The 25,027-nt window shown below is 46.2% G+C and overlaps 1 protein-coding gene across 3 annotated transcripts in view; it reads right to left on the bottom strand.

Annotated features, from left to right (window-relative positions):
* Positions 1–10,962: 10,962 nt before the first annotated feature.
* The window catches only part of LOC105542198 (chromosome unknown open reading frame, human C3orf20), a 94,833-nt gene continuing 80,768 nt past the window's right edge, over positions 10,963–25,027 (bottom strand). For all 3 annotated transcript variants that reach the window (XM_011983635.1, XM_011983636.1, XM_011983637.1), the window contains exons 13-17: positions 19,361–19,664; positions 17,046–17,153; positions 15,427–15,569; positions 11,807–11,941; positions 10,963–11,208 (exon numbers count right to left, since the gene is read on the bottom strand). In XM_011983635.1, the coding sequence (XP_011839025.1) occupies positions 11,124–11,208; positions 11,807–11,941; positions 15,427–15,569; positions 17,046–17,153; positions 19,361–19,664 (775 nt within the window). In that variant the 3' untranslated portion in view covers positions 10,963–11,123. The remainder of the gene's footprint in view (positions 11,209–11,806; positions 11,942–15,426; positions 15,570–17,045; positions 17,154–19,360; positions 19,665–25,027) is intronic.

Here is a 25,027-nt window from a genome sequence, read left to right as displayed (position 1 = left end):
TTCTTTCTGTAGAATGTTGAAGAGTTCTAATATATTTTGGACAGTGGTGTTGAAGTAGTATCCTTCTCTTTTTACAGGGAAGATTAAAACATTTAAAGTGTCTCCATTGCTGGGCACAGTGGCTCATGACTGTAATCCTAGCACTTTGGGAGGCCGAGGTGGGTGGATCACCTGAGGTGAGGAGTTTGAGACCAGCCTGGCCAACATGGTGAAACCCTGTCTCTACTAAAAATACAATTAGTCAGGCATGGTGGCAAGCGCCTGTAATCCCAACTATTTGGGAGGCTAGGGCAGGAGAATCGCTTGAACCCAGGAGGCAGAGGTTGCAGTGAGCCGAGAATGTGCCAATTGCACTCCAGCCTGGGCAACAAGAGTGAAACTCTGTCTCAAAAAAAAAAATAATAATAATAATAAAATAAAATAAAGTGTCTCCATTAAGGAAAATGTTTGTTGTGGGTTTTTCTTATATAAACTTCACTAGGTTAAGAAAGTGACCTTCTATTTCCAGCTTGCTAGACTTTATCTAATAAATTTTGTTCACCAGTGGAGATAGAATTTGATTTTTCTTATTTAGTCTATTAATACGGCAAATTATATTGATTTATTTTCTGATGTTTAACTGTCTTTGCATTGCTAGGATAAACCTTACCTGACATAATGTATTATTTAAAAAAATAAATATACCATCGGATTCAGTAAGCTAATCTTTTTTTAGAATGTTTGTACCTACATTCATCAGTGAAATAAGCAATGAGATTTTCATCTTCTCTTCTTTGTATTGACCTTATCTGATTTTGAGGTACACTAGGCTCAGAAACAACCCAATTGCTCATCTACAGTAGAATGGATAAATATATTGTGGTATAACTGTACAGTGAAATTCTATAAACCAATGCGATTGAATGAACTTCAATCACATACAACACAGATGAATTTCATAAACATAATGAATAAAAAGAACCCAGACACAAAAGAGTGCGCAGTATGTGATGCCATTTGAATAAAATTTAAAAACAGGCAAAACTAACCTATGGGGGAGGCAGGTGGTATTTGCTCTGGATTCTGGTCATGCGCTGTGTTCGTCTGTTTTTACACTGCTGTAAAGAAACACCTGAGACTGGGTAATTTATGAAGGAAAGAGGTTTAATTGGCTCACGGTTCTACAGGCTGTACAAGCATGGTGCCAGCATCTGCTCAGCGTCTGTGGAGGCCTCAGGAAGCTCTTACATATGGCGGAAGGTGAAGGGGGACCAGGCACTTTGCATGGCGAAAGCAGGAGCAAGAGAGAGTGGGTGCGAGGGGGCAGTACCACGCTTTACAACAACCAGATCTCACGAGAACTCACTGTCTTGAGAACAACACTAAGCTATGAGGGATCCCCCACCATGACCCAAACACCTTCCACCAGACCCCACCTCCAACACTGGGGACTACAATTCAACATGAGATTTAGGCAGGGACAAATATCCAAACTATATCATAGGGGTATGTTTACCTTGAGAAATTCATTCAGATGGAGCTTAAATACTGTTTACTTTTCTATGTTTATGTTGTACTTTGACAAAACTTACATAAAAAATAGCTTTATAAAATAAAATTTGCTATTTTTAGGAAGAGCTTACAAAAGACACGCATAAACAACTTTCTTTCTTTTTTCTTTTTTTTCTTTTTTTTTTTTTGAGACAGGGTCTAGCTTTGTCTTCCTGGCTGGAGTGCAGTGGCATGATCTCAGCTCACTGCAACCTCTGCCTCCCAGGCTCAAGTCATCCTCTCTGCTCAGCCTCTGGAGTAGCTGGAATTACAGGCCACCATGCCCAGTTAATTTCTGTATATTTTGCAGAGACAGGGTTTCACCATGTTGGCCAGGCTGATCTTGAACTCCTGAGCTCAAGTGATCCACCTGCCTCGGCCTCCCAAAGTGTTGGGATTACAGCCGTGAGCCACATGAGCTATTTTAAACTCACCTGTAAAATCATATGGACCTGGGTTTTGGGGTGTGTGTGTGTGCACATGCTCATGCATAAGACTGACCACTGTTTCAATTTATTTACAATTCCAGGTCTTTTCCAGTTTTCGATTTCTTTTTGCAACTACACTGGTGTTTTTTTAAGAAATGTATCAATTTTACATTAAGGAGGTAATTGATATATCAATCAAACCCAAAAATATCAGTGGCTTAACACAATGAAGTTTATTTCCCGCTTTTGACATTATTCATTGTGGGCTGGGGAAGGGCTCTGAGAGCCAGAACTCTCCCATCTCGTGGGAGCACTAGGAGCCCAGAGTCCTCCACTGGCACTTCTATATCCAGCATTCTTCCCTGCCGAGAGCATGGGGCACTGCGGGGTTAGCTTTTACAGGCTGGGCCTGGAGGTGGTGAACTTACCTGCCACCCACATTTCATTAGCCAGAACTTAGGCGCCCGGCTGCAGATGAATCCATGGGAGAATGGGACGTGTAACCGGGCTGTGTGCCCAGAAGGAAGGGAAATCATTTGGGAATACATGGCAGGCTTTGTGCCGGGTTTCAACTAGGTTTTCACATTTATTGTTGTCTGATTGTTCATAATAATATTTTAAAAAAGATCTTTATTTCCCTTTTTTCCCCAAGCTGTTATATATCTTTCTGGGGGTCCATCTTATTAATTCATTCAAAGGACTAGTTTTGGGGTTTGTTCGTCTTCACCATTTCATTAATGTCTGCATGTCTTTCTTATTTTTAACCTTATTTTGGCTAAAAAAAAATAGTCAAGTAATAATAATAAAGGTACTTAAAGCTCTACATTTTCTTCCAAATACTGTTTTAGTTGTGTGCCACAAATTCTGACCTTGTAGCATTCTCACTATCATTCAATTCTAAATATTTCTGAATTTCCTTTAGGATTTCAATTTTAACCAGAGACCTAGAGTGTTAAGACATTTTTGCTATAGTCTCTAACTTCATTGCATCCTACTTGGAGAATATAATCTGTAAATTTCTTTAGATTGAATAAGGTTTCCTTTATGATCTAATACATGGTATATCTTTTACAAAGTTCCACAGGCGTCAAAAAAGAATGTGGGTTCTCTATATTTTAGGTAGATTCGCATACATGCAGTCAAGCTCATTGATAGCATTATACAGATCTTTGATATCTCTGCTTATTTTTTGTCTGCTTTATTAATTTCTGGAATGGTATTTTTAAATATTCACTTCATTAGCTGGGTGCAGTGGTGGGTGCCTATAGTCCTACCTACACAGGAGGCTAAGCTGGGAGGATCACCTAAGCCCAGGAGTTGAAGACCAGCCTGGGTGATATAGTAAGACCCTATCTCTTAAAAAAAAAATTCACTTTAAGTTGGTTATATGTTTTTTATCCTGATGTATTTGGAAACTGCATACATCCTGGTGCATTTTCATTCTTGTTCTATTGTTTCTCTTATCCCTATATATCATCTTTCTCCATCCTCTATATTTTTGGTTTAAATTATATTTTGTCAGATATTAGGATTGCTATCCTAGCTTTTTAGGTTCATATTTGCCTGGTATATATTTCTACTCCTGTATCTTCAATATTTATGTGTCTTTCTATTTTGACTGTCTCAAGTAGACAACATAGAGTCAGATCTTGTATTTTTAAACCTAATCTGAGAATCCCTACACTTTAAACATTTTAACAGCTTTATTGAGATATAATTCACATACCACAAAGTTCGCCCATTTAAAATGTAAAATTCAGTGATTTTTAATATATTTACCAAGTTGTGCACCCATCACCATTAACTAATTTTAGAATATTTTCATAATGCCAAAAGAAATTCTATATCCATTAAAAATCACTCCCTGTTTCTCCTGCCCTCCAGTCCTAGGCAACTACTACTCTAGTTTCTGATTTTATAAATTTGCCTATTCTGTATATTTCATATAAATGGAATCATATAATACGTGATCTTTTGTGACTGTTTTCTTTGACTTAGCATAATATTTTCAAGGTTCACCCATGTTGTAACATGAATCAAAACTGTATTCTTTTTACCGCTGAATAACATTCTACTTTATGGATATACCATAATTTATTCATCTATTCATCAACTGATGGACATTTGAGTTGTTTCTCCTTTATGGCTATTGTGAATAATGCTTCAGTGAACATTCATGTACAAGTTTTTGTATATGAAAGCCTCTATTTTTTGATTGGGAAGTTTAACCCATTTACATTTATTATGCTAACCTTACATTGAGACTTGTTTTTGGTATTACTTTTTTACTCTTTTTTTTTTTTCCTCTTCACTTGTTTCCCTTGGACAAACAGAGTATTCCTGAGCAGTCAAAAAGTTATATATTCTATTTTGGTCTTATGGTGGGTGCCATTAAGACCAATTTTATAGCTGTTTATTCCTATTGAGGCTTATGCTTATCAGTGTCTACTTTTCCCCTAAACAAGCTAAATACTTTTTCACACTGCCATGTCTCTTTAGTATCTCTACTCCTAACCCTACAGTTTAAAGTACTTTGCCTTCAACTCTTTAAAGATATTACATTCTTCCCACTTCTAGCATTGCTATGAAAAATCTGATGTCAGCCTGACGCTTGTTTCTTTGTAGGTGGTCTGCTTCTCTCTGGTATCTTTTAGAGATTTTTTTTTTCTCCGATTTCACTATAATATGTCCATGTGTAGGTTTTTCCTTAAATCTTCTATTTGGCACTCTGATTAATTTTAACCTAAAGTATTTCATTTTTCATAATTATGGCATATTATCTCCATTACTTTTTCAAATAATAGTTCCTTCTCTACACTTTTATTTTTATACCCTCCAGGACCCTTATCATCTGGGTTTTGGTACTTTTTTTTTTCTCCACATCTTTCAGTGTTATATATATTTGAGATGGGGGTTTTGCGCTTTTACCCAGGCTGGAGTGTACTGGTGTGATTACAGCTCACCGCAGCCTTGACCTCCCAGGCTTCAAGAAATCCCCCCACCTCAGCCTCCGGAGTAGTTGGGACCACAGGTACACCACCACATCTGGTTAATTTTTAAATTTTTTGTAGAGACAGGGTCTCACTCTGTTGCCCAGGTTTGTTTTATATTATATATAGAGTTAACCTTTCCTGATTCTGGGAGAGTTCTATAGTATAGTCTTCTAACCTATTAACTGGCTCTTCAGCTTTTGTCTTATATGTATGATATTCCTTATCAGCTGCTCTGCTTATGTGTTTTGGGGAAGAATGAAAAGTCAAGTCCCAATCCATGTTAGAGACGGTAAACGAGTGAGCCCCTTTACCCCAGAACCTCTGTTCCTCACTCAGATTTATTGTCACTCCACTAGGCAAATTCCCTGGCTAGAGTATGACTTTAAAAATCCCTGGGGGAGGCTGGGCGCGGTGGCTCAAGCCTGTAATCCCAGCACTTTGGGAGGCCGAGACGGGCGGATCACAAGGTCAGGAGATCGAGACCATCCTGGCTAACACGGTGAAACCCCGTCTCTACTAAAAAATACAAAAAACTAGCCAGGCGAGGTGGCAGGCGCCTGTAGTCCCAGCTAGTCGGGAGGCTGAGGCAGGAGAATGGCGTAAACCCGGGAGGCGGAGCTTGCAGTGAGCTGAGATCCGGCCACTGAACTCCAGCCTGGGCGACAGAGCGAGACTCCGTCTCAAAAAAAAAAAAAAAAAAAAAAAAAAAATCCCTGGGGGAAGCAGCACCCGCCATCAGAGGGGGCCTCTCATGGCCTTGTAATCAGTAGTTTGGAGGGGAAAAGCTGGAGCATTTATTTATTTATTGAGAAGGAGTTTCACTCTTGTTGTCCAGGCTGGAGTGTAGTGGTGCGATCTTGGCTCACTGCAACCTCCTGGGTTCAAGTGATTCTCCTGCTTCAGCCTCCTGAGTAGCTGGGATTACAGGCACATGCCACCACACCTGGTTAAGTTTTTTGTATTTTTAGTTGAGTTGGGGTTTTAGCATGTTGGCCAGGCTGGTCTTGAACTCCTGACCTCAGGTGAATCGTCTGCCTAGGCCTCCCAAAGTACTGGGATTACAGGTGTGAGCCACCACATCCGGCCAAGATGGAGCTTCTAAATGGTCAAAGGCACCTGGTTATCATCATCTGCTTTTGTCAACACCTTAATGGCAAAGCCTTTGCCGTCCTTCAGTATTAACCCCTGCATTTGCACCAGTGGCCTGGGCTGCCACTGTTGCTGCAGTAAAGAGGCAGGTGAAGACTGCCCCAAGGCTCTGCTGAGGAAAGGCTGGGCAGAGCTGGGGAAGATTTCACACAGTTCTCTTCCACTGCACCCATCTCCTGTCCTCCTCAGGCTGCAGCCACCCACATTTCCCCCTGCAACCAAACCAGTTTTAGACACGTTTAGCTTTCCAGGTTTTTCTTAAAGGGTTTAGTTCCTGGTGTCCACACTTGCTTCACAGTTTCTCCGGGGCAGGGAAGGAGCCAGCAGTTCAGGTCGGCTTGCCAGGTGGGTGAAAACCAGGCTGCCCTCAGTGGGTGTTTATATCTTGCAGAACGGATGTCCTGCTGGTTCTAGCTCTGGCCCTATTGATCTGTGGACACAACGGTTCTTGGGGAAATTTCTGACTATGGTTTTTGGGGTTCAGCCTAAAAATCTGATCTTATTTCAATAGAAGATTGCTGAAAACTGCCTATGATTTCACTTTCCCAGTCTCAGGCCCTGGGACAGACATGCAGAGGTGAGGGACAGTGACTGAGCCTCTCTCAGGCTTTGGGTGCAGGCTGAGCCAGCCCAGGCCCTCCAGCCACTCCTCACAGAATGGGTCTGCCACCTGCTCCTCACCCTGGGCCTTCCCCCTGCTCTTATAAGATGTGTGACTAATAAGAAACCATCAAATGCTCTTCCAAAGTACTTTTAACATTTTATACTCCCACCAGCAATGTATGGGAGTTCTCGCTGCTGCACATACTTTCCACTACCTGGCATTTTCAGTTCAAAAAAAATTTTTTTAGCCATTCTAATAGGTTTCTAGTAGTATCTCATTTGTGGTTTTAATTTGCATTTCCCTAAAGACTGATGACATTGAACATCTTGTTTTAGATAGATGGTTTTTTTAAAAAAAATCTATATATCTACTTTTGCAAAATGTATGTTCAAATATTTATTCCTTAAAAAAAAAAACAGGGCTTTCTTCTTGAGTTGTAAGAGGTCTTTATTCCAGAAATTTATATATTTCTCCCAGTTTGTGGTGCACCTTTATATTTTCTTAAAAGTGTTTTTAGAGGAGCAGAAGTTTTTAAGGTGAAGTTCAATCCATTTTACTTTTCACTATTTTTTTTTCTTACTGTCCTAGGAAATCTTTGTTTTAAAATCACAAATATTTCCTTATGTTTTCCTCTAGAAGTGTAATTTTAGCTCTTAAGTACAGGTCTATGATCCATTTTGAATTAATTATTGTGAGTGGTATGAAGTAAAGATTGATGGCCGGGCGTGGTGCCTCAGGCCTGTAATCCCAGCACTTTGGGAGGCCGAGACGGGCAGATCACGAGGTCAGGAGATTGAGACCATCCTGGTTAACACGGTGAAACCCCGTCTCTACTAAAAAAATACAAAAAAACTAGCCGGGCAAGGTGGCGGGCGCCTGTAGTCCCAGCTACTCGGGAGGCTGAGGCAGGAGAATGGTGTGAACCCGGGAGGCGGAGCTTGCAGTGAGCTGAGATTCGGCCACTGCACTCCAGCCTGGGCGACAGAGCAAGACTCCGTCTCAAAAAAAAAAAAAAAAAAAAAAAAAGATTGATTTAATTTTTCCCATACAACTGTCTGGTTGTTCCAGCACCATTCCTTGAAAAGACCACCTTGTCACTTACGTTGATGAGACAAATGCTTACCACCTGGTTTCCCCCTCCTGCCTCTTGTTTTTTAGCCCCTGAAGATTTTCCCTATGACCTTGTGAGTTCCCATATGCAATTAAAGGGGTATTTAATTTATGTTATCCAGTATTTCTATGTGTTTTGTAACAAGATGGTGTTTTCAGGCCATTTAGTGCACAGTGTTGCTGGAGACAGAAGCCTTGCCCTTGTTTCCCTCCTCTAGGCCCTGGGTGCACCTCCACAGGGAGGGGTGGGAGGAGACCTTGCCCACTGCTGCCGTGTGCTGACTACCGCCGTCCTTCCTCTGGGCCTCAGTCTCCTTTTTTATAAAGTGAGGGAGAGGTGGGAGATCAGCAGGACTTGTTTTCCAAGCCTTGGTCACTGCCCTGCTGATGGAAGTAGATTGTAACAAGAACAACAAAAAAGCCGGCCCAAACCAGCTAGGACCATGATGGCGATGAAAGAAACCTCTAGTTGCCATCGTTGCTCATTATATCCTAATTATAATACATTTGCATAGGACACTCACAAGTGCCAGGATAGTTTATGAATGATGCCATAGCAACACCCTGAACGTTACGTTATATGATTCCTGGAACTTCCTGCCCCTTTTCCAGAAAGTTCACAAATAACCCACCACTTATTTAGCATATAATTAAGAGTGGGTATAAACTAGCCCTGCTCTGTCTATGGAGCAGCCATTTTGCTGTAGCTGTTGCTGTAATAAACTTGCTTTCTTTCACTGTGGGCTGCTTCCTAAGCAAAGCCAAAAACGATCCTGAGTTGAGCCCCAATTTTGGGGTTCACCTGCAGATCAAGGGATCAGACACCATGATCCCTGGGTTTCCTCCTTGTGCTAGTTTTTCTTGGATGCCTGAGCAAGAAGGGAGAGACCCTGCTCCCATTTCCCAGAGGCCATGTGCTGCTGACCATTCCATGTCTCCCTGACAGGCTGATAACCTGGGAGGTGAGTAATGGGATGCCAGCTACTCAGACACAGGTCACACACAGCAATGCCTCCTCACAAAACCTGCCCTGTAGGTTTTAGCTCTAGCTGCACCCTCACTTCCTCCAAGGAGTCTTCCTAAAAACTGAGTCTTGGCTAGAGGAAAGAGCTACTCCGTGGATGGCAGAGACAGGAAGGTAGTTGGTAGAGGCTGCCTGCAAAGACTGGGGGTGAGGCAGCAGCAGATGTGCCAGTGTTTGCCCTAGAGCATCCATGTGCATTGGGCCACAGCTTTTTCCTTAGAAAGCCTTGGATCTCCCTATAGCCAAAACACCAACAGAAGGAAGCCTGAAGAGTCCAAAAACAGTTTATGGCTCAGTTCTCAGTTAATTGTTAATTGAGCACCTTTCCATCATGCCTGGTTTGTTGGGGGCATCTTTGAGGGATGAAGCCTTATCCTACTCTCCTGGGGTTTCCATGGAGAGAGGCTTCCCCTTTTCTCCCTCCTCCCTAAGGTGCATTTGATTCTGCAGCCCTGGACATTCGCTGGGCCTGTTCCACCAATGGGAGGCGTCCTGCCCATGAGCAGCTCAGTTTTGCCCCTTTCAGTGTGGTGAGCACCGTGGGCAGGGCCAGGGCCTGCCCTTCAGAGACAGGTCTGTGTGCACAGTGTACGCGGCTGTTGACGTGCACATGCAGACTGCTTGGCATATCCACGCAAGCACACCTGAGCACACTGCCCACACGGCAGGTCTAGGGTGGCAGGGGAGAGGCTTTGTTTCAGGCCCTTCATGAGCCAAGGTCTCCATTCCAGCCTTTACCAAGGTCTTACGTTAGGGGCTGGAAGGTGCCAGCCTGCAAGGACAGAGGTGGAACTTCTTTCCCTTGCCCTCCAATCCTTATCTGTCCTTGTGCTCAGAAGGGGAGGAGGGGAGAGTTGTTAGAGTCCCTGGAGCCTGTGATAAACATCAAGGTCCTTCAATATCAAAGATACAAGCTTACGAATATTGCAAGTCATTTCAAATTCATTTCTAGAAGAACAAGTGTATAATTCAAAAACCATTTTTGAATGATACAAAGGATAAACATTAAAGCTTGAAAAATTCAGATTAAAAAAGCTTATATTACAGAGGAAACATAAGCATTTCTAAGTGCAGCATCTCACTAAATGCTGCCTGCAGCTCAAGGCCTGAACTCTGCTCTGGGCTGGGAGAACAAGGCTGACCTTCTGGAGTCCTCAGCTGCTCCCGGAAAGGGCTCCGGTGAACCCAGACAAGACAGCCCAGAGCCGTGGGCCTAGAGCAGGGGTTCTCTCTGTCCCTCACAGGCACCCTCAGGGGCATGGGGAAACTTAGCACCCCAGAGGGGGTACTGTCTTGGGCCCCTTGCTGCTGGTAGGGATTTCTAAGGCCTGTGGCTCAGGGAAGAAGCCCAAAATGCACCAAATGGCACTGTGGCTGGGCTCAGTGGGGATGTCGGCCCCCAGGAGGCCACAGGGCTCTGGCTTTCAGGGCGTCACTGAAGGGTCCCTAGGGGTGAGCACTCTGTCATTCAGTCTCCCAGCCTGCACCATTCCCATCTTCCTCAGATCCCCCCTCAGTGATTTCTTCCCCGTCACCCTCTTCACTCCCTCCTTACTCCACACTTGCTTCTTCCTGCCCCCTCCCTTCTTACTTGTTCCCCTCTCCCTCCCCTCCGCTCCTTACTTGTTCCCCTCCCCACTCCCCTTTCCTTGTTCCCCTCCCCTTCCTCCTCCCTCGTTTATTCGTCCTACTCTTCCTCTCTCCTTCTCCCTCCTCCATCTTCTTTCTTACCCTCTCCCTTGCCCGCTCACTTGTGTCTTCCTCTGTCTCCTTGCTCCTCCTCTCATTTCTCCCTTTGTCTCTTCTTCCCTGTCTTTGGCCTTTCTCTCTGCCTCTTCACTGTTCTGTTCTTGCTGTGTTTTCCACCTAGGCTATAGACTGAGCCTCCCCCACCCAGGAAGGGTAGGAGACCCAGTTCAGTCCCATCTGAGCATCCTGGGCGTTACTGGGTCACCTATCCTGGAGCTACCCCTTGGAGGGAAACATTTCTTTCCTTGAGCGTGGGAGGGCCTCAGCTGACTTAACTGGCCGCAGAGGAAGCTCTGTATTGGGGAAACCGAGTTTCCAAAGACTTGACCTGGAACAAGTCTGTTGGGGGCCTCACAGCAGACAGACTGAGCTGGGTCTGTCCTTCCCCAGAGCCTCACCCCGATGCTGGAGGTCCGCTGGTTTATTACAGAGGCTTGGAGGACAGGGTGGGAGACCGGGGAGGCAGGGCTGGGCTGGCAGGAAGCCCCAGCACCCCGGTCCGGGGCCTGGCTCACTTAGCTGCCGCCAGGATGGCACTACTTCTTGGAGGCCTGCTTCTTCCCGCTGGTTACCTTGCTGTTCCTCCTGAGAGGATGTAGCTCCACTTCAGGCTCTCTTGCCCTAAAGATCAAAATAGAGAAAGCGACTGCTGAGGGCTGGGCAGGGGAAGGGCTGCTCTTCACAGTGCCCAGAGCCCAGGCCTGATAGGGCCAGGAGGGCAAAGCCCTCTCCCTTGCACAGGTGAGGCTGTCTGGGTGCTGCTCCAACCAGAGGGTCCCGGTGGCACCTGTGACCTTTCTACATGCTCCTAATTTTGCTTTTCTATCTTCATGAGAAATATGTGATCTCCACGCCATGCTGAATGCGTGATTCATTTCATGGTTACCAGCACCAGTAGTCAGGGGCTTTTAACAGGTGCAGCAAGTTTCTTGCAAAGAGACAGCAGGGCCGTCTCCACCCTTCTCAGACTAATGGGTCTGGGCTGTGGGGTTTTGCTGCAAAGTCCTCAAAGAGCCTCTATCTCTACCACCCAGACCACTGCGAGCAGCTCCAGGGCAGCCTGCATGCCCGCCCAGTATTGTGTTGATTACACAGGCTAGATGTCAGGGATGGTTGGACATGACCCAGGCCTGGGGGGAAGTGACTTGCCCAAGGCCAAATAGCCCCGAGGTGGCCTGCTGTGAGCCATGCCCATTCTGGCAGCGGTGTGGTCACCTACTTCTCAGCCTCCAGAGGTAACTCCTTCTCCACATAGTCTTCCAGGGCCAATGAGGAGCTGCTTCCTTGGATATCTTCTGACTCGGCTTTCTTGGCTGATTCAGAATCCTCCAGGCTCAGGACAGAGCTGGGAACACTGCAGGGGAGGCAGGGTTGGGGGGCAGTGCTCAGGGCCCAGGGCGTGCTGCACGCTGTCCCGTCAGTGTTCTGGGAGCCTAGACAGACAAGGACACACGTGCTCCTCCTCCTGAGGGCGGCGAAGGGAGAATCTGACCTCTTCAGGGACCCAGTGACACGCTGGAGGTTGGCTTCTGTTTTGGGCTGGATTGGCCCTAACCCACAGGCTGCTATACCCACACCCCAACACTGACCATGGCAAATGCCTGCGGTGGGGTGGGAGGGCTCCATAAGTGACCACAGGAGAGATGACAGGAGGCAAAGGAAATGTGTCATCATGTGTAACATTGTGGGCTGAACACATGCCCCCCAAATACATATGTAGAAATCCTAAACCCCGAGACCCCAGAATGTGGCCTTATTTGGAAACAGGGTTGTTGCAGACATCATTAGTTAAGATGAGGCCATACTGGAGGAGGGTGGGTCCAGTCCAACATGACTGATGTTCCTTTACAAAGGGGAAATTTGGGAGAACGCCATGTGAGGATCACAGTTCTGTGGCCACAGGCCAAGGAGCTACCAGGAGCGGGGAGCAAGGCCTGGGACGGAGCCGCCTAGCGGCTTCTGGGAGAGCGTGGCCCTGCCCACACCTTGGTCCAAGCTTCTGGCATCCAGATTACAGGAACGGCTGCTATGGCAATGCTTTCAATTAAAGATTCCATTTCCTTTTTTTACCTAAGTGCTCTCAAACCATCAACCCACTTGGCTATTCTAGGATTAGGAGGAGTCCTACTGGTTAATAGTTTCACAAATCTGCCTCTTTCCATTTCCAAGAACCTAGACCATCTTGTGTGTATGTTTCTAGTTTGTACATATGCGTGTATGTTTCTATCTAGTTTGTGTGTGTCTGGTTTGTGTATGTGTGTATAGTGTATGCATGTGTATTTATGTCTAGTTTGTGTATACTTCTGTGTCTAGTTTGTGTTTGTGCATCTAGTATGTGCTGGAATCTAATGTGTATGTGTACATGTGTGTCTAGTTTACATGGGTGTTTATAGTTTGTATGTATGCGTATAATTTGTATATGTGTGTATCTGGTTTGTGTGTATGTGTGTGTGTCTAGTTTTCTGATTCTTTCCTCACCATTCCTGAACAATTGTTGAAGACTGTTGTAAGCATACCATTAAGTCCTTTCAGAATCCTTAGATATAACAGATTAGGAGACCAGAGCTCATTTTAATGATAATAATATCACTAACAAGGGTAGGTGGTAATCTCAGTAAATGTGAGCTATGTGCCAGCACTTCCCATGTGCTGACACCTCTAATCCCCATAACCCAATACAGTGAGTCTCACTCTACAGACAAAGAAGCTGGCGCACTGAGAGGGTGAGTGTTTTGCACAGGTCACACAGCTATAAAAGGTGGCCAGATTCCTTAAGCTATCATTTCCTACTAAACAGTGTCTTCCTTTTGAAGACATCTAGAACCAAATAAGAGCTATGTCTCTTTGTAACTACTTTCTGGCATCCCCCACTGTGATCGTCTGAATGTCTATGTTCCCCCAAATTGATATGCTGAAATCCTTATCCCCAAGGTGATGGTGTTGGCAGGCAGGGCGTTTGGGAGGTAAGGCGGTTATGAGGGTGGGACCCTCATGAATGGGATTTGTGTCCTTATACAAGAGGCCCCAGAGAGACCCTCGTCCTTTCTGCCATGCAAGGACACAGCAAGAAGGCGCCATCTATGAACAGGAAGCAGCCCTTGCCAAACACTAAATCCACTGGCGCCTTGGTCTTGGACTTACCAGCCTACAGACAGTGGGAAATAAATGTGCAACAGGCTAAGACATTCACTCCCCGTGCACCATACCAGGCTAGCCTTCTTCTGAATGTTTCTGAAAATGCCCTTGCTGGTCCTCTTTGGCATCTTCCTGTAGCCTCAGCTCATCTTCAGCCTGGGCCCTTCCCAACAGCATCCCCCTGTCCTGTCCTGTCCTGTCCTGTCCTGTCCTGACCTTGGTGCGTCTGTCTTTCTCCCTGGGATTGTTGGTGACTGGTCTTCAAGGACCACCAAGCCCTCTCCCTTTTGGAGTCTCAGGCAGTGGGGTCTCAGTGACATTTCTGTCTGCACCTTTCAGCATCTGCCCCTCCTTACCCTCCACAGGCTCCTCCTGGGCCTGCCTTCCCTGCTGAGTGCTCTGAGTTGCGGGGGTCACTTGGCATGACCTCCTCAGTTCCTCCAGAAGTGGGTTCCCCAACTTGGACAAGACCCAGACTCAGCTTACTGCAGTGAGATGGGCATTAAGGACTCCTAGAAAACTGAGGGTCCTGTGTGGGAGTTCGGGGGTGCCCAGACTCAGTGCTGTGGGGGTGCGGTCACAGGACTTAGGGCTGCATACCCCAGGTCTGCGTATAAATAACTTTCCACATGCCTCATCATTTCCTTCACAGTTCACAAAGCTCTTTAACAAACACACTTTCATGAGATCCTCACAGCCCCTCAAGGTGGGCATTATTTCCTCATTTTGAAGATGAGGAAACAGAGGATTAGGGAAGTAAACTGATTCCCCACAGTCACCCAGCCAGTAGAGTGCAGCAGGGGCTCCAACCTCATCCTGCAAGTGTCTCACTACACCGTGCTGCCCAGGCGGTCTCAGATCTGCTCATGCTCCCCTAATGCAGTCTTCAGGCGCTTCATGCAGTGCAGGCTCCTTCCTGGACTAGGCTGTATTCTTCTCGAGCCACTCAAAGCTAGGTCTCTCAGCTCAAGAAGATCATCTCATGAGAGCTGGGCCCAGAAGGTGCTCAACAAGTTGGCATCACCTTGTTGAAAAGCCCAAGCTCAGAAGCCCAGAGGCAGATTTAAGCCAGCACTTCCTGCTATAGGGGCCTGGGATCACTTCACGGATGACCTTTGTCTGTGTGGGGAGGCTGAGGCAGGAGGATCACTTGAGCCCAGTCATTCAAGGATGCAGTGAGCTATGATCGTGTCACTGTACTCCAGCCTGGGCGACAGAGTTGAGACCCTCTCTCAAAACAAACGAAAAACCAAAGCAGAAGCGGGGCCCAGCTTGCACATGAGGTGGTGATAGGGTGTGGTGGGACAGAGAGGGGGGTGTAGCCAGAGCTCCTGCCCACCAAACCTGTCTAGATTATTCCAACAGAAACAGGCACTATGCAAGCATTCCCATGTCCCCAAGATCTCCAAGAGGGCCCTTTTCCCAAACTTGTGTCCCAAAGAAACCCACAACATGGCCTTGCTCACACACCGCCTCCCACTCTGCACCCGCTCCCATCCCTCCCTTGCCCACCTGTGAAGTCCTCCTGCTGCAGTTTTTGCCATGTGTGCCACAGGTGGAGGCCTCCCACCTCCAAACCCCCTCCCCACTCCATCCCTTCCACCCCGCCTGCTCCCCTCAGTTCCCCTTTCACAGCCCAAGTCTCCTTTCTGCCCTCCATCCCTCCCCAGGCCCATCCCTCAACCTGCGTGTTTCTTGTTTTACTTGAATTTGTAGTCGTCCGGCAGGAAGTAGCCCATCTTGCAATCCTGTTGAGACCGGAAGATCTGTTTCAGCAGATTCTGCTTGCTGAGGCCATATCCATTCAAAACACGGCCCCCAAAAAGGAGCTTTCCCCCGGCAAACATCTGTTGACAGGAAGGAAACGAGGAGAGATCCTCAGCACATCAGCACAGCAGTGTCCACTGATAAGACACGTGAGTTTGGAATTTCACTAGGACAGTGCCACAGGCCTCAGAGCTTGCACCGTGAGGCAGGCCTTGGGCGGCTGGGGAAGGAGTGCTGCCCTCCATGAGTTGCCGAGGGAGGTAGGCTGAGTCCAGCCCCTGTCCAGACTGGGATGGTGAGGTGGCCCTATGACTTGGGGGCCTGGGCAGGGTTTTGGCTCAGCCATACCTCCCTGGGCAACTTGGGGAGGGCAGCTCTCCTTCCCTTCTGCCTGCTTGGCCACCCAGCTCACATGCACTTCACATATAGCCCCACAGAACCCTGCAGCCAGAAAGCTGTTCCCCTGCTGTGTATGTACCTTTCAGCTCACCCCATGGAATGGGAGCCCCTTGAGGGCAGGGCTCCCACCCCCACAGGTCAGTCCCCAACAGGTAGACACCTATCCAAATATTTCTGTGCAAAAATATTCATGACAGCGTTATTTGTTATGGCAAAAAAAAAAAAAAAAAAATACAAATAACTTAAATGTCAATAAAAGCAGCACAAATAGATAAAATGACAGACTCTTCATTTTGGGAGGCCAAGGCGGGTGGATCACAAGGTCAGGGGTTCGAGACCAGCCTGGCCCATATGGTGAAACCCCATCTCTACTAAAAATACAAAAATTAGCTGGGCGTGATGGCGGGCACCTGTAGTCCCAGCTACTTGGGAAGCTGAGGCAGGATAATCACTTGAACCCAGGGGGCGGAGATTGCAGTGAGCCGAGATTGTGCCACTGCACTCCAGCCTGGGTGAGAGTGTGAGCCTTTGTCTCAAAAAAAAAAAAAAAAAAAAATGACAGACTCTTACACAGTGGTTAAAACTCAGGTGTTACAAACTATATAAGGACATGGGGAAATGCTCATGGTATTTTAATTTAAAAAGAAGAATTGCAAAGAATATATGCAGAAAAGGACTGCAAAGGTCAGATACCAAAATGTTAGCATGCGGTGGTCCTTGCAGGTGCCAGGTACATATCTGTGGGATGAGCAAATGAGACTCTCTGGGTGATCTGATGATGTCATTATTTTCTAAATTGTATTTTCTAAGCTTTCTATAATGAGCATGTGTAAGTATTTACAGTGAACGTTTTTAGGATAAAGCCATTTAAAAACAAACAGATGAAGGGAATTTGATTTGCTAGGTTGAATGTCACCTGTCCCTTCAGTCTCCTGGGATGGGGGACACATGGGGTCCTGGGCTCCAGCCCCAGCTCTGTGTGCTGGGTGACTCTTGGTCAGTCTTCCTGCTCTCTGGGCCTCAGCCAGGGTGGGGAGATAATTCCACAGCCCCTCCCTTCTTCTCCTCTCTCCTCCTCCCACATGTGTGATTCTACAGGAGCAGAGGTGGCTGCAGCTGGGTGGCAGGCAGTGGATGGCAAGTTCCTGCTGGCTCACCAGAATCATCCCCTGCACCACAGAGTTCTTCTTCACCATCAGGGGAGGGTCCTCCTGCAGAGGGCTGTCCAGGTCATACTGCAGCAGGCGGTAGGAGTCATACCGGCACTGCCAGGAGAGAAATATGAGAACTGGTCACCCCCATGCCAAGAAGATGTACCTGAATTGCCATATTCCTGGCTAGGCCAGGTTCCCCCTGAGTCCTGGAGCCCTGTACAACTCCCTCTCTCCAACTCCTCCTGCTCCAGGAGCCCTTGGGCCTGCATGCACACCTCCCATGACTGTCCCTTGAGGATGTCCCTGGGTCTGATTAGAGCCCGCTAGGGGAGAAGGCCATTTCTGAGGTGGCTGCCCCACGTGTGACGCCCACTAGCCTGGCCCTCTGGGGTCCACAGAATGTGACTGCTCCCTTGCCCTCGGGGTAGCACTGCAGAGGTTTGAAGGTGGGAACTGTGTTCTTGGGTGGACCCGTTTCCAGGCTTTTGAGTCTACTTTACACAGCATAAAGAATTCCTCCACTCCCTACCCACTGCTGGCAAGCCCCTCAGGACCCTCCCAGTCACTATATCCAGGGAGAGGACCTGAGCTGAACCCATACCTCAAGGTAGGGTCTGGGCAATTCAGAGGAAAGCTGGCCTCTCGCCTCTCCTTTCTGGATGCCTCAGATCTATTAATACAGCCAATGTGCTGTCTTCCTGTTTTATCTGCCTTTATTTCCAGGTGCCTCCAGCTATCCTTTCACTCTCCAATATGAAACTCAGAACCACACCCAATGTTCTAGCTGTCAGGGAAAGAGAAAGCGGGGAACATTTCTGCATTCACCAAAGACACCCTAATCTGACACCTGCTTCCAAGTCTGTCCTCTAGGCCTGCTGCCCACTCCTTTATGAACTGCCTCAGGCCACGCCCTGTCCTCACTCACGCTGCCCATGGCTGGGGTCGGCCACCTGAGCACTCCAATTGCTTAGGGACAACTATTAGCAAACAACAACTAGCCCCATGATAAGCGAAAGTCAGTTCTAAGCTCCCCCGTGGGCAGGATTTTATCTGTCTCTACATGGACAGACACACAGAAGGAACTCAATACATGCTCACTGGATTCAACGAAATTGGAGGTTGGCTCTGGAAAACAAACATGGCTTTGCTGTATGGGACAAGTGAAAAGGCTTGTAGCTGAGTCTATACTCTTGGACTGAGATGGTCAAAGGGCTACTGGTGTCTGCTCAGAAGGTCTGGAGCACAGACCCGAGGGTGGGCATGCCAGAGTCAGAGAGGGGCCGCTCCTGGGAGGAGGGTGTCCATGCAGAACTCCCACCCCTGGTGTACATGAAAACCCAGAACTCTGCAGCAGCAAATGGGAAATGGGCAAACACAGCAGATTCTAGGAGACTGGAGGGCAAAGAGGGCTTGAAGGAAGTCACCACGTGGACACCCAGCTCATGTGCTCATGTGCCATCCTTTGCTCCAGTTGGTCTGGGGTTGGGGCCAGCCTTCAAACTGTGCCAATGCTGCTGGGAATAACTGCATGCTTGGAGGGTTACATAGGCCTGATAGGTGGGAACGATTCTACTGCAGCAATGAGTAGGCTGGAGTGCGTTCCATGGGCCCGAAGACTCCCTTTAGACCTCAACCACAATCAGCTGGGACCTTGAGCCGTGCTTCTCTCCTGTCCCCCTTCGCACAGGCCACCGCCTCTTCCAGGAACATTAATCACCTGCCAAAACCCCACTCAACCTGGACAGCCCTCCGGACCCCCAGGAGGCAGCAGGCACATGTTCCCAGGCGCCTGCATGCCCAGAGCTGTCCTCTCACGGCCTCACTGGTGGTGCTAGAGTTGCTGCCACACTGGGAGCTCCTCTAGGGCCCAGTTTGCATCTGAGTCATGCTGGGTTCCCAGGGCCTGGCCCATGCCCAGCACACAGTGGGTACTTGTGACAGTCTACAAATATTTTCAGAGCCCTGAGGATTCAGTGGTGAGGATGGCCCATGCTCTAAATATTCACACCAACAAACAGTCACAAACTGGAAGGAAAGGCCAGTGCCCTGATTTTGTCTCAAGGGTCAGAAGAGGGCCTGGCCCTTACGTGGTGACATTCACCCTGGAGCTAGAGGATGAGTGGGAAGGAGAGAAGCAGGGGGAGGGAGGACACTGCAGACAGGAGAATACACACAGAGGCCCCAAGGAGAAAGGAGCTGAAGGAGGATGGCCCCTCAGGCAGGTGCTCAGCCAGTCCTAGCACTGTGGGGGTATTCTTGGACTGCCCCACTACTCCTACCCCTGGCCTCCAGGACCTCCTCACTGGGCCCGGACCAACCTGGATGCAGGGGGAGCCGCGGCCCCGCTGCTGGTGGCTGTAGAGCGTGTTCAGCAGCCACTGGAGCTGCCCAGTGCTGGTGTAGTTCTGGCTTGAGATGATTCCAAATACCAGCACCTGGCTGGGGTCTCGGGGTGCCAGCAGGAAGCGCTCCAGCTCCACGTCAGAGACCAGGGGCGCCTTCACCAGGCACCTGCAGCCAGCACGGGCGTCTTCCTTAAGCATGAGCTTCCGCAGCACCAGTGGGCAGTCTGAGGGCGAGGCCGCCCACCTGGTGGGGCTGCGCCCCTCGCAGGCCTTCCCTCTGCAAGGAGGAGCACAGTGCACAGGGGCCCTCAGCAGGTGGTGGAGGTCTGTGGTTCCCAGAGCCCCCTGGCTCCTGACGGTCAAAGGGCCTGCTGCAGGGAGATTTTAGTCTGGGCCCTGCTGCCAATGTGCTGCACCACCTTGGACAGGTCCCCTAACCTCTCTGGGCCTCTTTCTACGGTGCAAAATGAGAATAACAAGTTACTCCTTCACCCATCCATTTGGTCAAAAAATGCTTTAGTGTCATCCTTAACTCCTTTCTCTCACACCCAACACATCCCATCTAATCTGTCAGCAAGCCTGTCCTCTCTACACTCAAGACAGACCCACAATCTGACTTTTCCTGCCCTCCAGCCCCATGGATGTGGTCCAAGCCTCCTTCATTCTTGCCTGGCTGCCTGCAAATGCCTCCTAATGGGTCCTGTGTTTTCTTCCCCGGCCTGTCTTCAGTGTGTTCTCTGACTGAGGGATCCTGTTAAAACCTAGCTCACGTCATGTCACTACTCTCTTCAAAACCCTCCGGTGGCTTTCTACCTTTTACAGAACAAAAGCTGAAGTCCCTGCCATGTGCTTCAAGGCTGCAAGAATCTGTCCCCTGCATTTTGTCCTCCTTACATCTCTTACTCTCCAGGATTCCCGCCTTTGCTCACTGCACTTCGGCTACACTGGCCTCTACTTGTCCTTTGGTCTTGGAGGACAGTGGCCTTTGCTGTTCCTCCATAGAGCCATCTATGTCACTCTCTCAAGGCTCTATCCAAATGTTACCTTCTTAATGAGATTTTCTGAGTGCCCTATTTCATTCCTTTTCTCCCAAGACTCTTTCCCTTCCCTGTTTTATTTTTCTTCTTAGCATTGCTTGCTATCTAACATATCTTTTACTTTTAAATTTTATTATTGCACTTCTCTGTCCTACTAGAATGCAAGTTCCATGAGTTCATGAATTTGGTGTGTTTTGTTCAGTGGAATAAAACAGTAGCATTTGAAAAATAGGAAAGATTCAATAAATATTCAAACCAATATTCGTTGGGCCCCTACTATGTGCCAAACACTGTACTGGGTTGTTGTGAGGGTTGTGGTATTTACATGGGAATAAGCACCATCCAAATAGAAAGTGTTGCTGTGATTCTACCTTTATCAACGTCTATTCCGAGACTGTGGATGCTGATGCTGTAAAATGCTAAACATGACGAAAGGCAGTAGCATGTTTAGCATTTTACAGCATCACAATCTTGGAATAGACATTGTCTTGGTTAACTTTATAACAACTCTGTGCAATAGGCAGGACAGAAACTCTTATTGCCATTTACAGATCAGAAAACAGAAGCTTCCCACCAGGTGAATGGGTGCCCAAGTTCATATGATAATTAAGTGGCAAGGGCTAGGATTAGAAACCAGGACATCCTGAAACAAGAGCAATGCAAGATGAGCATTATTTCTCAGGGGCTATTAATAGTGATAAGTACTTGCTGAAAAAACTTGTTAAGAATATGTCTTATCCAAGAACCTGCATATCTGGAGCAGAGCAGGGGGTGGGGGAGGCTGGATCTATTAATTATAACTTATCCAGGGATAAGTTCAAAATAATCAAAGGTTTAAATGTGGGGCAATTAAGCCATAACATTTCTACTAGAAAATATGGGGAAATTACTCTATAATTTTAGAGCAGGGAAGGCTTTTTATAATTATGACTAAAAAATCCAGAAGTCATAACAGAAAAAGACTGATAAAGTCAACTACATGAAAGAAAAAAGCCTCCAAAATCCCTCTGTGACAAAAAAATACACAAACAAAAAAAACTAAAACTATCATAATTAAAGATGAAAGACAAATGACAAACTGAGAAACATATTTGAAACTCCTAACATAGAATAGTGGTCAATGTCTCCACTATGTAAAATACTATAAATCAATTAGAAAAAGTTAATAACCCAATAAAATATGGACAAAGGTAGTGAACAAATAATTCACGGAAAAGAATATAGGTTTTAAAAATTAGAAAGGAGGGAGGGCTGGGTGCGGAGGCTCACACCTGTAATCTCGGCACTTTGGGAGGCTGAGGCAGGAGGATCACTTGAGGCCAGGAGTTCCAGACAAGGCTGGGCAACATAGCAAGACATCATCTCTACTAAAAATTAAAAAATTAGCCAGCCATCGTGGCACATGCCTGTGGTCCCAGCTTCTCGGGAGGCTGAGGTGGGAGGAATGCTGGAGCCCAGGAGTTCGAAGTTACAGTGAGCCATGATCACACCACTGCACTCCAGCCTGGCAGACAGAGCAAGACCCTGTCTCTAAAATAAATAAAAATAAAAATTTAAAAATAAACTCATAAAAAGAGGGGAGTGAAGCCACTAAAAATGGTTGTTACTCTAATTTTGGAACTCAGAAACCACATCCGTTGACTAGATCAACAATGAAGCTGGCAAACACTGTTAGAAACAACTTTATCCAGAGTTCTGGAATCTAATGAAAAAACGTGCAACAACCAGAGGAATCCTTAAATAAGAAAGATGCTGCTAAATTTTGGTAAGACAGCATTGTAGCATTTTTAGCTTACTCCCCTACCATCCTTCATAGCCCTGCTCAGTAGCATCCACGGAATGACAGCCCCTGTTCCTGGTGCACCTTGCTAGTACTGGAGGGGACAATATGAACCTTGTTCTCAAGCAATTGTAGTTCTGTGGGCTGGCCTGTCTGGAGGTTCCCTGAGGGATCAGCTCAGAGCTTGACTTTGTTTTATCTGCCTTGCAACTTTCTCAGGGCTGGAGCAGCCCCTCCTGGGAAGCATCTGTCAGGTGCATTTAAAGAGAAAGATACCAGACACGGCCTCCTGGTGCAAGGGGTAACAGATGAGGCACAGATAGGTAGGCTAAAATGTCTGGGAAGAAAGAGGTTGGGGAAGGAGGTATATGGGAGAATAAGGCTTTGAAAGGCTCACATGCATACCAGGGAATATAGGTACCAGGTTTGGAACCATGTTTTGAAAAGGCCTGAGAACACACTAAGCTTTCATCTCTGGCTGACCATTGGACTTTTTGAAAGTAGAAGGTGAAGGCTAATGCAGATTAGTCTTGATGTGAAGAGCCTGACTAAAAGCACTGAATGAATGCCTCAATACACAGCCAATCTGCAAAGACTGGACGAGTTTTGTTTTTGTTTTTGTTTTGGCTCCAGATAATCTCTATCAAATCACTAGCTGATCCCTTACCTAACTGAATGGAGACTACACATTACAAATGTCTTTATAAAGATAGTTTGGAAAAGTAACTAAACAACAAACAGCTACAAACTACAACAAGGAGCAACAACAAATCATAAGGAAAAGGGGAAATTTGATTTCCAGGGTTACCAAATTCTAATATTTAAAATGTTCAGTTTTCAACAACAACCAAAAAAAACCCTGAAGTGTGCAAAGAAACAAAAAAGCATAGACCACTCAAAGGAAAAAAAATGTACTAGAAACTGTCCCCAAGGAAACCCAGAGATTGGACTTACTAGACAAAGACTTTAAATCAATAGCTTAACTATATATATATTTTTTATTATTAAACTTTAAGTTCTAGGGTACATGTGCACAATGTGCAGGTTTGTTACATAGGTATACATGTGCCATGTTGGTGTGCTGCACCCATTAACTCATCATTTACATTAGGTATTTCTCCTAACGCTATTCCTTCCCCAGCCCCTGATCCCCCAATAGGCCCTGGTGTGTAATGTTCCCCTCCCCATGTCCATGTGCTCTCATTGTTCAACTCCCACTTATGAGTGAGAACATGTAGTGTTTGGTTTTCTGTCCTTGTGATATTTTGCTGAGAATGATGGCTTCCAGCTTTATCCAGGTCCCTGCAAAGGACATGAACTCATCCTTTTTTATGGCTGCATAGTATTCCATGGTGTATGTGTGCCACATTTTCTTTATCCAGTCTATTATTGACGGACATTTGGGTTGGTTCCAAGCCTTTGCTATTGTGAGTAGTGCAGCAATAAACACATGTGTACATGTGTCTTTATAGTAGCATGATTTATAATCCTTTGGGTATATACCCAGTAATCAGATTGCTGGGTCAAAAGTATTTCTAATCCTAGATCCTTGAGGAATTGCCACACTGTCTTCCACAATGGTTGAACTAATTTACAGTCCCACCAATAGTGTAAAAGTGTTCCTATTTCTCCACATCCTCTCCAGCACCTGTTTTTTCCTGACTTTTTAATGATCACCATTCTAACTGGCATGAGATGGTATCTCACTGTCATTTTGATTTGTATTTCTCTGACGACCAGTGATGATGAACATTTTTTCATATGTCTGTTGGCTACATAAATGTCTTCTTTTGAGAAGTGTCTGTTCATATCCTTTGCCCACTTTTTGATGGGGTTGTTTGTTTTTTTCTTGTAAATTTGTTTAAGTTCTTTGTAGATTCCGGATATTAGCTCTTTGTCAGATGGATAGATTGCAAAACTTTTCTCCCATTCTGTAGGTTGCCTGTTCACTCTGATGATAGTTTCTTTTGCTGTGCAGAAGTTCTTTAGTTTAATTAGATTTCATTTGTCTATTTTGGCTTTTGTTGCCATTGCTTTTGATGTTTTAGTCATGAAGTCTTTGCCCATGCCTATGTCCTGAATGGTATTGCCTAGGTTTTCTTCTAGGGTTTTTACGGTTTCAGGTCTTACATTTAAGTTTTTAATCCATCTTGAGTTAATTTTTGTATAAGGTGCAAGGAAAAGATCCAGTTTCAGCTTTTGACATGTGGCTAGCCAGTTTTCCCAGCATCATTTACTAAATAGGGAATCCTTTCCCCATTACTTGTATTTGTCAGGTTTGTCAAAGATCAGATGGTTGCAGATATGTGGTGTTATTTCTGAGACCTCTGTCCTGTTCCATTGGTCTATATATCTGTTTTGGTACCAGTACCATGCTGTTTTGGTTACTGTAGCCTTGTAGTGCAGTTTGAAGTCAGGTAGTGTGATGCCTCCAGCTTTGTTCTTTTTGCTTAGGATTGTCTTGGCTATGCGGGCTTTTTTTTGGTTCCATATGAAATTTAAAGTAGTTTTTTCCAATTCTGTGAAGAAAGTCGTGGTAGCTTGATGGGGATAGCATTTAATTTATAAATTATCTTGGTTAGTATGGCCATTTTCACGATATTGATTCTTCTTATCCATGAGCATGGAATGTTCTTCCATTTGTTTGTGCCCTCTTTTATTTCGTTGAGAAGTGGTTTGTAGTTCTCCTTGAAGAGGTCCTTCATATCTCTTGTAAGTTGGATTCCTAGGTATTTTATTCTCTTTGTAGTAATTGTGAATGGGAGTTCACTCATGATTTGGCTCTCTGTTTGTCTGTTCTTGGTGTATAGGAATGCTTGTGAT

The sequence above is a fragment of the Mandrillus leucophaeus genome, unplaced genomic scaffold (assembly GCF_000951045.1).
Source record: "Mandrillus leucophaeus isolate KB7577 unplaced genomic scaffold, Mleu.le_1.0 Scaffold252, whole genome shotgun sequence".
In the NCBI taxonomy this organism is placed as follows: domain Eukaryota; kingdom Metazoa; phylum Chordata; class Mammalia; order Primates; family Cercopithecidae; genus Mandrillus; species Mandrillus leucophaeus.
Note: the sequence above shows the minus strand (reverse complement) of the source record. Positions and strands in the feature narration are given on the sequence as shown.